A 15403-nucleotide genomic window follows, 5' to 3' on the forward strand; every position below is an offset into this window, starting at 1 on the left:
TAAGTGTAAATAATGGACTACAGTGGATAAATTTATATCACAGATTCCCCTAGCCAGTTTTGCTCAGTGGATAGAGCTTCAGCCTATGGACCAAAGGGTCCTGGGTTCGATTCCGGCCAAGGGCATATACCTTGGTGGCAGGCTCCTGCCTGGCCCAGGCCCTGGTCAAGGCTTGTGTAGGAGGCAATCGATGTGTTTCTCTCACATCGGTGTTTCTCTCTGTCTTTCCCTCTCTCTTCCACTCTCTCTGAAAATCAATGGAAAAATATCCTCGAGTGAGGAATAACAAAAAATAATTAATATCACAGATCAATTCAGATTATTTGCTACCAAATAAACTGTAGAAATAGCTGTCACAGAAGAAGTCACATGCCACCCACTCGATTTTTACCCATAGGATGAGGACAGCCTTGCTGCGGTTGACAGTTGCCGGCCGGGACCTGGGGGCAGAGGCGGCCACCCAGGAGCAGCTCTCAGAGCCGGCCAGGCGGAGGCGGGACGCGGGGCGGCGGCAGCATCCCCCTAAGCACCAGCGCCCCCTGATGCTGGGGCCGCAACAGCAGTTCCAGCGCCGCGGCGCCCCTGTTTCCCACCGCACGCAGCCTCGGGTCCATGTGGGACAAAGACAGCTCCACAGCGCGGGCGCTCAAGCGCCAGAGAAACCCAGGAGGGGTGAGGCGCAGGGCCGTGCCCACAGGCCTGGCACACCAGGGCAAGGCCGAGTTGCCAGCCGCATCTTCCTCCTCATTGCTTTATTCCGCCCACCTCCACATTTTGTTCTTTTGTTCTCATTCCTTTCTACCTCCCTACAAGGTTTTTCTTGTTTGTTTTTGTTTTGTTTTATTTTTATTTTCTTTCCCCTGAATGGGATGTGGGGTTCAAAATTCTCAGTTCACCCGGAAATACTGGTGAGAGCAAAATCAGACAAGAGAAGTGGAAATGTATTGGTCCAGCTCTGCAGCGGGCTCCGAAGACAGGCATAGAGATAACACTGATGTGCTGCTCAGATGTAAGCTGCAATGATCTTAAGCTAGGTCACGCTGGGACTCTCAGCCTAAACCTGGGGTTCTTAGCCTTTTGGGGGAAGGGGATTTCTTTGAAACCATAACCGAAGTGAGGCCTCCTCCCAAGAAAAAGACACACAGCACATAGACAAAACTTTGCATACAATCGCATGAGTTCAGAGATTCCTAAAGCCCACCCATTCCTGAAGTCCAGGCCTAGAACTCAGCAGTGAGTGGGGAGCTGCAATGTCTCTTCCTGTATCCAGGTGGCCAAGAGTCTCTGGGTGCTATGAAACCCAACATTGAATTAAGTAAAATTTTGTGTGTGAATTTCCTTCACCTAGTGACTCAGCCCTGATGTAGATCCATGGGAATGGAATTTCTTTACCCTGGGGGTACAATGCTAAGTTTTGTTTAGTATGCTCCTCTATTTTCAAGCTCCCTATTTGAGCCAACCAAATCTTTGCAAAAACAGCTAAAAGTAGAAAAGCTAAAGTCTAAATTTCACTTCAGTTTAACTTCAGCATTACTGAGTGCCATCAATTATATACCAGGCACTAGAACGAGAGATGCCTTAGAGTTAGACATACAGTTCCTGCCCTGGACAAACTTGTACGTTCTCTATATTTATACTCACTTACTTGAGAGTCTGTAGTCCCATTGACTTAAAATTCTGTAGTCGCATATCTATGCAAGGGTAAAGACTGAGAACTCCTCTAGGATCAGTGGTCATATAAAGATTTCCCCTAGTCTCAAGGCTCCCTACTTCCAACACTTGGTGTTCCAGTTCTAGCGACTGGTGTTCTAGAGAAATCGGTTGCCAATCTACATGATCTCTCTCAACTTTCAGAGCCAAGAGACAGGCTGAGCCACACAGCCCCTCCCACTTTCAAGGAGCATGTGACAAATGAGAAAAACAGAGATGAAATATCCAGTGGACCCAGCGAACTGTGAGTTTTTTTCATTTGTCCTGCATGGTAACTCTTTCAGCTTTAATTGAAAAATCCGCCATTTAGGAACAAGTGGATGTTGGTATTTTTGAGTTTGTCCAGCATAACAAAAGATGAAAGTCAACCCTAGGTCAAATTCTAACGTCATCGCTTAAAAATGGGAAATAAGCACCTCTCTTCTTCCAAGGAAAGGAAAACAAAGGCCTTTCCTTAATGAAAGATTTTTTCTTCTTTTTCTCTTTATATTTTTATTCCTTAGGTTGTAATGTATTTATATTTCTGTTTGAACTTAAAAGTTCTCTTTTGTCAGATTATCTTCCACACATACCAAGATCACTGAATTCTTTTTATATCCGTGAGAGCCCAGTTCTCCACTTCAACTTCTATGACGCAGTTTCTTTTTCTTCTTTTTGTGTTTAATGTTCCTAATTCTAAAAGTAGAATTTCTTTCAGCAAAGTCATAATTGTGAATAAGCTCATTGGTTTATGCATGCCTAACAGTGCCCACAGTATGACTAGCAATACTATGCAAGTGGGAGAATCACCCAAGTCTCCTGAGACAATGTGGTCCAAAGATGAAGATTTTGAACAGAGAAGCTCTTTGGAATGCGCTCAGAAGGCCACAGAGCTTCGGTAAGAGTGTAGCATTCCGTGCCTCAAGCCGTAATGAACTGAAAAAGCAAGAGATTCTTGTTTGTATCAGTCGAAGAGGAAAAAAGAATGCTTGAGATTCACTTTAATCTCAAAAGTAGAGCTGGGTTAAGAAATGGATTAACCTAAAGGGGATGCTTATGTATAATAGAGCTGCTGCTTCACTTCATTGAAGAAAAACTATTTCATCCTCATTACCAGATAGAGGTGGATTCTCAGCCCTGTTCCTGGAGGACTGTTTTTAAATAGTCTTTAATTTTTTTAATTTATTTTTTAAAACTATATTTTTATTGATTTCAGAGAGGAAGAGAGAGACAGGCACATCAAGGATGAGAATCATTGATTGGCTGCCTCCTGCACGCCCCCTACTGGGCATTGAGCCCGCAACCTGGGCATGTGCCCTTGATAGGAATCGAACCAGCAGGCCAGCACTCTATCCACTGAGCCAAACCAGCCAGGGCTAGTCTTTAGAGTAGTTTTAAGTTCACACAAAATTGAGCAGAAAGTACAGCTATTTCCCATAAACCTCTATGTTATCTCCACACAGCCCCCGCACTGGCGACGTCCATACCAGAGTGGAACATTGTTATAATGGATGAGTTTATGCTGACATATCACTATCACCAAAAGTCCATAGTTTACCGTAGGGTTCATTCTTTGTGTTGTACATTCTTTTTAAAAAATATATATATATTTTATTGATTTCAGAGAGAAAGGAGAGGGAGAGAGAGAAGCATCAATGATGAGAATCATTGATTGGTTGCCTACACGTCCCCTCCTGGGGATCAAGCCCACAACCTGGGCATATGCCCTGACCAAGAATCGAACTGTGACCTCCTGGTTCATAGGTTGATGCCCAACCACTGAGCAATCCCATTATCTCTCTATTAGTGTGTTGTACAATCTATGGTACAAATGTATAATGGGCCCTAGCCAGTTTGGCTCAGTGGATAGAGTGTCGGCCTGTGGACTGAAGGATCCTGGTCAAGGGCACATGCCTGGGTTGTGAGCTCAATCCCAGTACAGGAGGCAGCCGATCAATGATTCTCTCCCACCATTGATGTTTCATCTCTCCTTCTCCCATCCTCTCTGAAATCAATAAAAATAACAAAAAATGTATAATTACATGTATTTGTCATTATAGTATCATACAGAATAGTTTCACGGCCCTAAAAATCCTCTATGCTCTGCCTATTCCTTCCTTCCTACCTTCTTACCCCTGATGTCACAGATCTTTTTACTGTCTCTGTGATTTTGTCATTGTCCAGAATGTTGTATAGTTGGAAACATACAGTATGTAGCCTTTTAAGATCCACTTTTATTTAAATTTTCTCCATGTGTTTTCATGGCTTGATAGCTCATTTCTTTATTATTATTTTCACTAAATTTATTTGAGTGACATTGGTTGATAATTCATTTCTTTTTAGCACCAAATAATGTTCCATTGTCTGAATGTACCACAATTTATCTATTCGCTTTCTGAAGGACAATTTGGTTGCTTCCAACTTTTGGCAATTATGAATGAAACTGTTGTAAACATAACTGTTGGTTGGTTCGTTAGGCATCATCCCATGCACCGAAAGGTTGCCAGTTTGATTCCCAGGCAGGGGACACGCCTGGGTTGTGGGCTCAGTCCCTGGTGGGGGTTGTGCAGGAGGCAGCCAATCCATGTTTCCCTGTCACATTGATGTTTCTCTCCCTCTCCTTTCCTCTCTCTCTAAAAATCAATTACAAAAATCTTGAAAAAAATTAGCTGTTATGTTTTCTCAGAGCACTGCATTTAAAGTTGGTAGTCTCTCAAATCTCAGCTGATATGAGGGGAAATGGGAGGAAGGAGATTATTATGGGAGTGTGCATACACTTCCTATTTCTGGTGTGTTATTGGGGAGATAGGCAGACAAGCAAGAGGAGGAGATTCTTTTTGGTGCAGAATCAGGGGGGAAAGATGTTTAAATTTGTCCATTCTCAGACAGAATATTTTAGCACCATCTTCTTCCTATAGAGCTTCTATTAAGGAGAATATAGAGCTGATTCGACTTAAGAAGCTCTTACATGAGAGGAATACCACGCTGGTAGCGACAAAAGCACAATTAACAGAAGTTCAAAAGGTGAGTTGCCATCATCAGCTGTGCTTTTGGGGGGGAAACAATTAGTTGAGTATTATTGTCTCCATTTTATACATCAGAGACCACAATTGAGAGAAATTAAGTTATCTGTCTAAGGTCACACAACTTACAGGTGATATTCAAATCCAAGCCTTGCAACTCAGAGTCTGTTCTTTTTCCATTACTTCCCATTATCTCTCTATTAGGAAGAAGGCTGAAGCCCTGCCCGATAAGGTGGAATTAAATGGGGTTAATCTGTGTCAGGGTTCAGGTACCAGCCAAGAGTCATACTGTTGTAATGTACTCCGCGAATCACAGAAGGACGCCTCAAGAAGTCGAATTAAAGAGTCACATTTATTGCAATCCGGGACTATGAGGGGTCATCCCCAAATCTCATAGCAATAAGATGGTGGCAAAACCAGACTTATATAGGCAAAAGTCACAAAGGTATGGATTACATGCCATTGGAATGTGGCACCTGGCTCCCAAAAAAACAGATTACAGAAGCAGAATTAAGCATGTTAATTACAGTTTCGGGTCTCGGGGTCACTGAATTGACAGAAATACATTATCTAGAGTCCTTGGGTAACCTGGGTTAAACTTAGGCATGTTATCTAAATTACAGTTTTGGGTCTCCGGATCACTGAGTTGATAGAAACACATTATCTGGAGCCCTCGGGTCTCCCGACAACTGAGTTGTCAGGACAATTTAGAGTAATTGTGCTGTCCTGGTCTCGGGACCACTGAGGCAGCTGGAACGCACCACCTGTGGCCACTAAAACAATTTAGGGTAATTGTGCTGTCCTGTTTCCAGGTACAGTAGAATGTGCTCTCTAAGACCAGTATGATAACAATCAATGGAATAGTCATTCAATCGATAAGGCATTCAATCGAATAGGATGATTTATACAATTCAGAAAATCAAAGTAACTTTTATATTGTTAAGCCAAACAACAGGGTTAGAGTTAAACTACAGTTTCCACCTGAAATGGTTGCTACCATACTTCAATACGCAGATTGTAGGTAGGTTAGGAAGTCAAGATCAGAAGAGAAGAACAGCTTTTACTTAGTTCTCTCTATGTGCTGGACACTGTACTAGATACTTACAGACATTATCTCATTTAAGCCTGACAACAACCCTCCAGGTAAGTACATTTAATGGGTGAAGGAACTGAGCCTCAAAGAAGTTAACTAACTTGCTCAAGTCTTGCAAATAGTAAGGGGCAGAGCAGGCTTTGAGTGCAGTTTATCTGCTCTTTTCTCATTATCACACAATAGAAACTTCTATCTGAATGGTGGAAGTAGAGCATTGAGGGTCTAAGTGATAAATTGGCACCATTCTTCTTCTTTTTAAAAAATCCTCATCTGAGGTAATTTTTTCCATTGATTTTTTAAAAAAATATATTTTTATTGATTTCAAAGGGGAAGAGAGAGGGAGAAAGAGATAGAAACATCAATGATGACAGAGAAGCAATGATTGGCTGCCTCCTGCACGCCCCACACTGAGGATCAAACCAGCAACCTAGGTATGTGCCCTTGGCTGGAATCAAACCTGGGACCCTTCAGTCCACAGGCTGACACTGTATCCACTGAGCCAAACCAGCTAGGGCTTCTCCATTGATTTTTAGAGGAAATGGAAGGGAGAGGGAGAGACAGAAACACCAATGTGAGAAAGACACATTGATTGGTTGCCTCTGGCATGTCCCCGGCCAGGGCCAATCCTGCAACCAAGGTATATTCCCTTGACCAGAATCAAACCTGGGACTCTTCAGTCTCTATCCACTGAGCCAAACCAGGTAGGGTGGCACCATTCTTTTATAGAATAAATATTTATTGAGTATCAGGAACTGTGCTAAGCACTGGGATACGAAGATTAAAAGATAAGTAAGATATCTCTTGCCTTCAAGAAACTTAGAGTGCAGGATCTGTAAAGGATTCATAAAGGAGTATATTCATGAGTCAAATAGTGGGATACTAAAGGTTGATAACATAATCAATTCCCCCAGCCCCAGAGAAATCACTTTATCTTTTTATAATGTCTGAAATATTTTTGAAATGTATTTTAATAAAGAAATAATACATTTGAAAAACTCCTATAAGCCACTAATAATTGTTAATTCTGGGTAATAGAATTATAGATGACTATTATTATAGTCTTTATACTCTTCTGAAATTTTCAACTTCTCAAAAATTACAAAACCACAAGGAAAGACCATCTGGCAGCAGCATGAATGACAGGTTGGCTGGTATGAAGATTGGAGGTAAAGAAATCAGGTAAAACCTGAGTGCAATGATCCAAGGAAGAAGAAATGAGGATCTCAACTGAGGCAGTGAGAGAGGCTTACTGAGAAAGGACTGTATTGGGAGAGGTCCAGGAAATAGAAGAATGGACTTTATCATCAAAGGGGAGTGGGTGAGGGAAAAGGAGAAGTGAAAGGTGATGCCTGAGTCTCTAGCTTGGGTGAGTAGAGGATGGTGGTGTCATTCACTTAGAGTGGCTACAATTAGGACTGCCCTTGATATGTCTGCTCTGATGGAGACAAAAAGCATCTTTACAAGGCCAACTTCCAAGCCCATGTTTAGTAGAGAACTATGCATATGCTTACATTCTTTTGATCTGGTTAATTTTTTAAAAATACATATTTTTAGAAAGAGAGGGAGAGGGGACGGGAGAGAGAGAGAGAGATAGAGAGAAAGAGAGAGAGAGAGGGAGAGAAAAATCAGTGTGAGAGGGAAACATCGATTGGCTGCCTCCTGCATACCCTCTACCAGAGATCGGGCCTGCAACCCAAGCATGTGCCCTAACCAGGAATCAAATCGCACTTTTGGTGTAATGGACGATGCCAACCAACTGAGCCACACCAGCAGGGCTGATTTGGTTAATTTTGGTAGCACTTAAAGGATGTGGAAATATGGAAAGGAAAATAATTTAAAATTGTGTAGGTAAATAGCTATACAGGTTCCCCCACTAACTGTTTAGTGTTCTTATGAAGGCTTTTATAAGCTGAAATGGCCTAAAGCAAAGAAGCAGTTACCATTAATTTATATAGAAAATTTTGGGGGAATTTCAAGACCCAAAAAATAACCCACCAAATCAAACCAACTAATATTAACATCCCAGCTTGCATTAGTATATTCCCTGAAACCCAAAATGAATTGTGCTAGTACAAAGTACCTATATGTTGGATCTATACACTACTCATTGTTTTCTGGGATTTATGCCCTTCAAACAGATATTGGCACCTTGTACAAAAATAAAGTAAAATAAAATTAATTAGTTTGAAAAAATAAAATTACACTAACATATAGTAAATGTAAGAATGATATGATAGCCCAGCTGGTGTTGCTCAGTGGGTTTCAGGGAATATACTAATGCAAGCATTGACCTCTGAACCAGGAAGTCCTGGTTTGATTTGTGGTCAGGGTGCATGCCCAGGTTGCAGGCTCGGGATCCCCAATGGGGGGCGTGCGGGAGGCAGCTGATCAATGATCCTCTCTCATTACTGATGTTTCTATCTCTCTCTCCCTTTCCCTTCCCCTCTGAAATCAATAAAAGTATATTTACAAAAGAGAACAAACCCTGGCTGGTTTGGCTCAGTGGACAGAGTGTTGGTCTGGGGACTGAAGGGTCCCAGATTCGATTTCAGTCAAGGGTTCATGCCTGGGCTGTGGGCTCGGTCCCCAGTAGGGGGCGTGCAGGAGGCAGCTGATCAATGATTCTCATCATTGATGTTCCAATCTCTCTCTCCCTCTTCCTTTCTCTCTGAAATAAATAAAAAAAAGAGAGAGAGAGAGAACCATATCATAAATATACATCATACTTTGCACACTCATCAATCCACTCAAGCAGTAGACTTTCCATTTTATCTGTTACCGGGTGTTGACTAACAGAGACCATTTTGCTACTAGCAAAAGCAAGAGGAACTTCTGCAGCTTTCAAGATTTTTCCTCTCTGCCTGTAAATAGTATGCATGGTGGGTGCAGGCACGTTCATGCAAGCACAGCATCTTCATTTTATTCATCACCATTGAAACAATTATTTATTTATTTATTTATTTATTTTTTAATTAAATCTTTATTGTTCAGATTATTACATTTGTTCCTTCCCCCCCCCCCTTAACTCCCCCCCTCCCAGTTCCTGCCCCACCCTCCGCCCTCACTCCCCACCCACTGTCCTCATCCATAGGTGCACGATTTTTGTCCAGTCTCTTCCCACATCTCCCACACCCCTTTCCCCCCCAAGAATAGTCAGTCCATTCCCTTTCTATGTCCCTGATTCTATTATAATCAACAGTTCATTCTGTTCATCAGATTATTTATTCACTTGATTCTTAGATTCACTTGTTGATAGATGCATATTTGTTGTTCATAATTTGTATCTTTACCTTTTTCTTCCTCTTCCTCTTCTTAAAGGATACCTTTCAGCATTTCATATAATCCTGGTTTGGTGGTGATGAACTCCTTTAGCTTTTCCTTATCTGTGAAGCTCTTTATCTGACCTTCAATTCTGAATGATAGCTTTGCTGGATAAAGTAATCTTGGTTGTAGGTTCTTGGCATTCATCACTTTGAATATTTCTTGCCACTCCCTTCTGGCCTGCAAAGTTTCTGTTGAGAAATCAGCTGACAGTCGTATGGGTATTCCCTTGTAGGTAACTGAGTTTCTTTCTCTTGCTGTTTTTAAGATTCTCTCTTTATCTTTTGCTCTTGGCATTTTAATTATGATGTGTCTTGGTGTGGTCCTCTTTGGATTCCTTTTGTTTGGGGTTCTCCACGCTTCTTGGACCTGTAAGTCCATTTCTTTCACCAGGTGGGGGAAGTTTTCTGTCATTATTTCTTCAAATAGGTTTTCAATATCTTGCTCTCTCTCATCTTCTGGCACCCCTATAATTCTGATGTTGGTATGCTTGAAGCTGTCCCAGAGGCTCCTTACACTATCCTCGCATTTTTGGATTCTTTTTTCATTTTGCTTTTCCGGTTGGATGTTTTTTGCTTCCTCGCATTTCAAATCATTGACTTGATTCTTGCGCTCCTCTGGTCTGCTGTCGGGCGTCTGTATAATATTCGTTATTTCAGTCCGTGTGTGCTTAATTTCTAGTTGGTTCCCCAATATAAGATCGAGGGTCTTATTAGTTTTCGTGTAGATCTCATTAAGTTTATCGGCAGCTTCTAAACAGTTCTTGAGAGACCTTAAAAGTGTGGTTCTGAACTCTATATCTTCCATTGACAATTTTGTCCTGTTTCTTTGTCTCCGCATTTTGTTATGCTTCCTTGGTGCACCCCCTAGTGGTCTTTGTTCACAGTCTTATAGATAAATCTTGATTGTTGTAGCTAATTCCAGGGAGGGTTTGACCTCCAGGCCAAGTGGCTATGAGAATCAGCTGTGTCAGCAGTGAGAGAACTTCTGTCCTCTAGGGAGGTGCTAATCTAGCCTTTGCCTGAGGCTATCCGGCAAATGCCTCTGTGCAGGGCTTGGGCAGGGCGGGTCGCACAGGATCAACAGGGTGAGCCGGAGAGAGCAGTTATGGCGGCTCTCAGTCCTGTCCCAAGGGGCTCTGCCTCTCTGAGTCCCAGCACCCGCTGCAAAGCTCGGAGAGAAAGCTGCACTCGCTCTGACCGAAGCCAGACCGTCCCGCTTCTCCTGTTTGAGTCTGGGTCCCTAAAGACTCGCCTGGATCTGGTGCTCAGAGTCTGCGACTCCCTCCCGATTGAAAACAACAACCGCGCTCTCTGCCGCCAGCCCGCTCCGCGCACTCCGCACCTCAGAATTTGACTTCAGCACTGCGCCTCCTCTGAGTGTCCGTGTGCGTTTCTCTTTCCTCCTAGTTGTAGGACTTCCACTCAGCCAGCGTTCCTGTGGTTCTGGGTGATGTCCCTTCCGTTTTTTGGTTTCACTTTTGAAGTAGTTGTTCAAAGCAGCAAACTCCGGCGTTAACCTATGCCGCCATCTTGGTTCTCAGAACCATTGAAACAATTAAAGTGCACCCAGTGTTATGCGGTGTAACAACCTGACAAACCCTCGTAGGTTTTTCTGTTATCTTGCTAACAGGCGCACAAAATAAATCGGGATAAAGTACAGATGCTCACAGACACAGTTCAAGCTGTGGCAGCTTGATGGTGAGATGCTGAGTGCAGTTCTGGGGAGGGAGCCTGGCCATGCCACGGCCACTGTGCTCTGAATAAAGGCTCATTGAAAGCAAATTCTGAGTGTTATTTTTGCATTTCACCTTTGCATGCAAATCCGCTTTGAAATGCAGATCTGCTTTGCATTTCTATTGTTTAGTGAAAACAGGTCCCGATGTAGCTCTTTCACAAAAGCTAAGTGGCACAATGTGAACTTTCAAAAAGCAGGGGATACCTGTTCTGTGGGATTAGATTTTTAAAAAATTGATCTGTTCCTTCATTGCATTAAAGAAAAAAAGGAAGAAGGCCATTCTAAATGGAATCTCCTTACCTATGTCAGTGGCAGTGGTGGAGATAAGCTAAAATGGTGAACAATCATCCGCAATTTTTTATTTTATTTTTTTTAAATGTGTTTTTTATTGTTGATAGTATTACAGATATTTCCCATTTTCTCCCCCGTTCTTCCCTCCCATCCACAATTTTTAAAAATGAAGGTTTACAATTTGGTTTTCTTTTAAAAAATATATATTTTATTGATTTCAGAGAGGAAGGAAGAGGGAGAGAGAGATAGAAACATCAAAGATGAGAGAGAATCATGGATCCGCTGCCTCCTGCACCCCCCACACTGGGAACCAAGCCAGAAACCTGGGCATGTGCCCTGATCAGGAATCAAATGTGACCTCCTGGTTCATAGGTCGATGTTCAACCACTGAGCCACACCTGCCGGACTCTTTTTTTTGTTTTGTTTTGTTTTTTGGACTGTATTTTTTAAAAATATATTTTTATTGATTTCAGAGAGGAAGGGAGAGGGCAAGAGAGATAGAAACATCAATGATGAGAGAGACTCATCATGCCCCCACACTAGGGATCCAGCCCGAAATCTAGGCTTATGCCCTGACAGGAATTGACCTATGAACCTCTTGCTTCATAGGTTGAAGCTCAACCACTGAGCCACACCTGGCTGGGCACAATTTGTTTTTCTTTAGCAATTTACCTTTTAGCCATGCTTTCATACACGTATTCTAAAATAAGTTTGCATTCTCTTAATCCCTTAGCAGTAAAATAAGATAGTCAGTAGCATGGATTCTGGAGTCTGAACAAGTGACTTAGCTCTCTGAACTTTTAAAGTTAGGCAATCCTACCTACCTCTCAGATTTGCTGTAAGGATTAAATGAAATAATACATGTGGAACAATTAATTATAATGATCATAATGTAATATATAATGAAGCACATAGAAACATATCACACATAGTGACTGCTCAACCAGTAATACTTGTTATTAGTTTGGTTATTATTGTTTTTTCTTTTTTAAAAACTGGAAAGAGACCTTCTGAAGGATGTCTAGTTTCTAAAGATTTTTCTTGGATAATCCACCAAGTGCAATGCAAATGTAAATAAATGACCCTTCATTTAAAAAATTATTATTAAATTTTTAAAAAATATATTTTATTGATTTTTTACAGAGAGGAAGGGAGAGGGGTAGAGAGTTAGAAACATCCGATCAGCTGCCTCCTGCACACTCCCTACTGGGGATGTGCCCGCAACCAAGGTACATGCCCTTGACCAGAATCAAACCTGGGACCCTTGAGTCCGCAGGCCGACACTCTATCCACTGAGCCAAACCGGTTAGGGCGAATTATTATTAAATTTTGTTAATCCTCACTCAAGGTTTTTCCATTGATTTTTAGAGTGGAAGGGAGGGAGTGAGAAAGAGACATTCATGTGAGAGAAACACATTTATTGGTTGCCTCCTGACCTACTGGGGTGGAATCAAACCTGCAACCCAGGTACATGCCCTTGACCCAGAGTCGAGCCTGTGACCCTTTGGTGCATGGGCTGATGCTCTAATCATTGAGACATACCATCCAGGGCGCTTCATTTTTTTTTTTTTAAATGTTGTGGTCTATTATATTCATATACAATCTGGCAAACTAGCACAGGGGAATAGTATTAGCAATTAGTAACCAGGTACTCAAATGAGTTGATGTATGGGGATTTTTAATAATGATTTTAAAAATAAATATTTAGCCCTAACCGGTTTGGCTCAGCGGATAGATCGTCGGCCTGCAGACTCTCCGGTCAAGGGCATGTACCTTGATTGCGGGCACATCCCCAGTGGGGAGTGTGCAGGAGGCAGCTGATTGGTGTTTCTCATCGATGTTTCTAACTCTCTATCCCTCTCCCTTCCTCTCTGTAAAAAATCAATAATATATATTTTTTTAAAAAATAAAAAATAAAAATTTAAACATTTGTGTTATAAACATCAAAATAAAAATCAAGTTGCTATATCAGTAGAATAATACTTATTTTTTCCTTTCAGGCATATGAAACTCTGCTCCAGAAGGTACTTAATAAGGATTCCTTGAATCTCTGTTTCTGATCAATCAGAGTAATGAAACCCAAAGAATTCCGGATTCATCTACAAGCAACGTGACACCAGAATTTAACCAACTAAATCAAAGTGATTGTGTCATATAATTTCTGTTAAGAAAAATGATACTACTGTTATCAGAAGCTACCTGTTGCACTGTTTCCACGAAAAAATTGAAATATGAGAGCTGAGTTGAGAAATATTTAGAAGAGTATTTTTCAACCTATTGCTAGAGAGAATTATAGCATTGACTCATAAATTCCTAAGACTAGTCTTTTAGCATGTGTGAGATGGCAAGATATAACAACGTTGCAAATCTTCTCTGATGCTATTAAATATTTGGCCCTCTTCACTCCTGAGACTGGGGTGCAGATGAGCCTGGGGGAGTGTTTGTGCTTTTAAGAGTCACTAAGGCAGAGTTCCTCAACAGAAGTGTCCACCAAAACATGCACACTTAACTTCTAGAATTAACATGTCATTTTGCTGGGTGCAAGGGGAGAAGTATATCATCATAAAAAGCATTCAAATAGCTTAGAAAGTAAAGGCAGCTGTGAAAGGCGGTGCTTCACTTAGAGCCAGGGTTTAATTTGAACCTTGGGAAAATTAAGGCTCCAATTATGAATTACAGTTTATCAGAGTGGGAAATCCTCACTAACAGGGAAACAACACTTCCTGGAAAGTGCTAAGGTGAAAATCAAGGCCACGTTAGAGTGCAAATATAACACGCTGTTAATCAAAGCCATTCTTTGTGACATCCACTAGGGAGTGACAGGAAGGCTGGTATCACTGGTGAGTGATACGACCATTCCCAGAGCACCTTCTGTTTTGCCCCAGAACCAGGGGATCCTGAGTGCAACCCATGATGCCCTCCTCAGCCAAGTGAGTGAGCTGAGGGCAGAGCTGAAGGAGGAGAGCAAGAAGGCTGTGAGCCTGAGGAGCCAACTGGAAGACGCATCCATTCTGCAGATAACATTGAAGGAGGTAAATCATAATAATCAAAAGATACCACTAATTGTAAGTTATGTTTCAATTTTAACGATGTTAAAAAGTATATCTTAGCAACACTATGGGTATTTCACTTTTTCAAATGAGAAACATGAGGCTCTAAGTCAGTGGTTCTCAGCCTTCCTAATGCTGCGTCCCTTTAATACGGTTCCCCATGTTGTGGTGACCCCCAACCATAAAATTATTTTCGTTGCTACTTCATAACTGTAATTTTGCTACTGTTATGAATCGTAATGTAAATATCTGATATGCAAGATGTATTTTCATTGTTACAAATTGAACATAATTAAAGCATAGTGATTAATCACGAAAACAATATGTAATTATATATGTGTTTTCCGATGGTCTTAGGTGACCCCTGTGGAAGGATCGTTCGACCCCCAAAGGGGTCGCGACCCACAGTTTGAGAACCGCTGCTCTAAGAGGTTAAATAATTTGCTCAAGATTATAATATTAGGGGAATACTGGGATTTATACTTATGATGTCTGTTCTCCAAAGTCTTTGCTCTTTTATAGTGTTCTGCTGTTTCCCTAACAGTAGAAACTCAGATACCATGATAATTTACTTCAGAAATCTTCATTAATTCCAAGAAAAGTTTCTATCCTATTTTTAATTGGTTCAAGTCTTTCTAGTTGAGTGTCTCCTCATAGACATTGGAGGTGAATGTAGAAAACCTCCCACCCACGCCCCACTCTGCAACAGAAAAGGGAAATCTTGAGCAAGGCAATATATTTTAAAATTTTATCTCAGTCACTCTACTGTCATTCTTAGTTTCAGGAAAGAGTTGACGATTTGGAAAAAGAACGAAAATTGTTGAATGACAACTATAACAAACTCTTAGAAAAGTGAGTACCACGTTTGGCTCCCAGTGCATTGTTTGCTATAAAAGATGATTATAGAAAAGTGCCTTCCCAATTGTAAAAATAATACATAGTTGACAAGGATATGGGGAAACTGGTACTCAATACTGTGAGTGAGAATGTAGATCAGCACAGTCTTTTTGGAAGGGAACTTGATACTATCTACCAAAATGTTAAACCTCTGTATATCTTTTGTGCCAGCAATTCCATTTTTTAATCAAAACCAAGCAAATCTTATTATATGTATATGCAAAGATATTATATAATAAGAATGTTAATTACTGCATTTTTATTTTAGTTTTATTGATTTCAGAAAGGAAGGGAGAGGGAGA

The 15403-nt window shown here is 41.3% G+C and overlaps 1 protein-coding gene across 5 annotated transcripts in view; it reads left to right on the forward strand.

Moving 5' to 3' along the window:
* The window catches only part of RPGRIP1 (RPGR interacting protein 1), a 64728-nt gene that overhangs the window by 12158 nt on the left and 37167 nt on the right, over positions 1-15403 (forward strand). For all 5 annotated transcript variants that reach the window (XM_059706939.1, XM_059706949.1, XM_059706957.1 and 2 more), the window contains exons 4-10: positions 398-672; positions 1855-1954; positions 2408-2587; positions 4608-4713; positions 13155-13178; positions 14040-14186; positions 14983-15056. In XM_059706939.1, the coding sequence (XP_059562922.1) occupies positions 398-672; positions 1855-1954; positions 2408-2587; positions 4608-4713; positions 13155-13178; positions 14040-14186; positions 14983-15056 (906 nt within the window). The remainder of the gene's footprint in view (positions 1-397; positions 673-1854; positions 1955-2407; positions 2588-4607; positions 4714-13154; positions 13179-14039; positions 14187-14982; positions 15057-15403) is intronic.

This window comes from Myotis daubentonii, chromosome 1, assembly GCF_963259705.1.
Source record: "Myotis daubentonii chromosome 1, mMyoDau2.1, whole genome shotgun sequence".
Taxonomy (NCBI): domain Eukaryota; kingdom Metazoa; phylum Chordata; class Mammalia; order Chiroptera; family Vespertilionidae; genus Myotis; species Myotis daubentonii.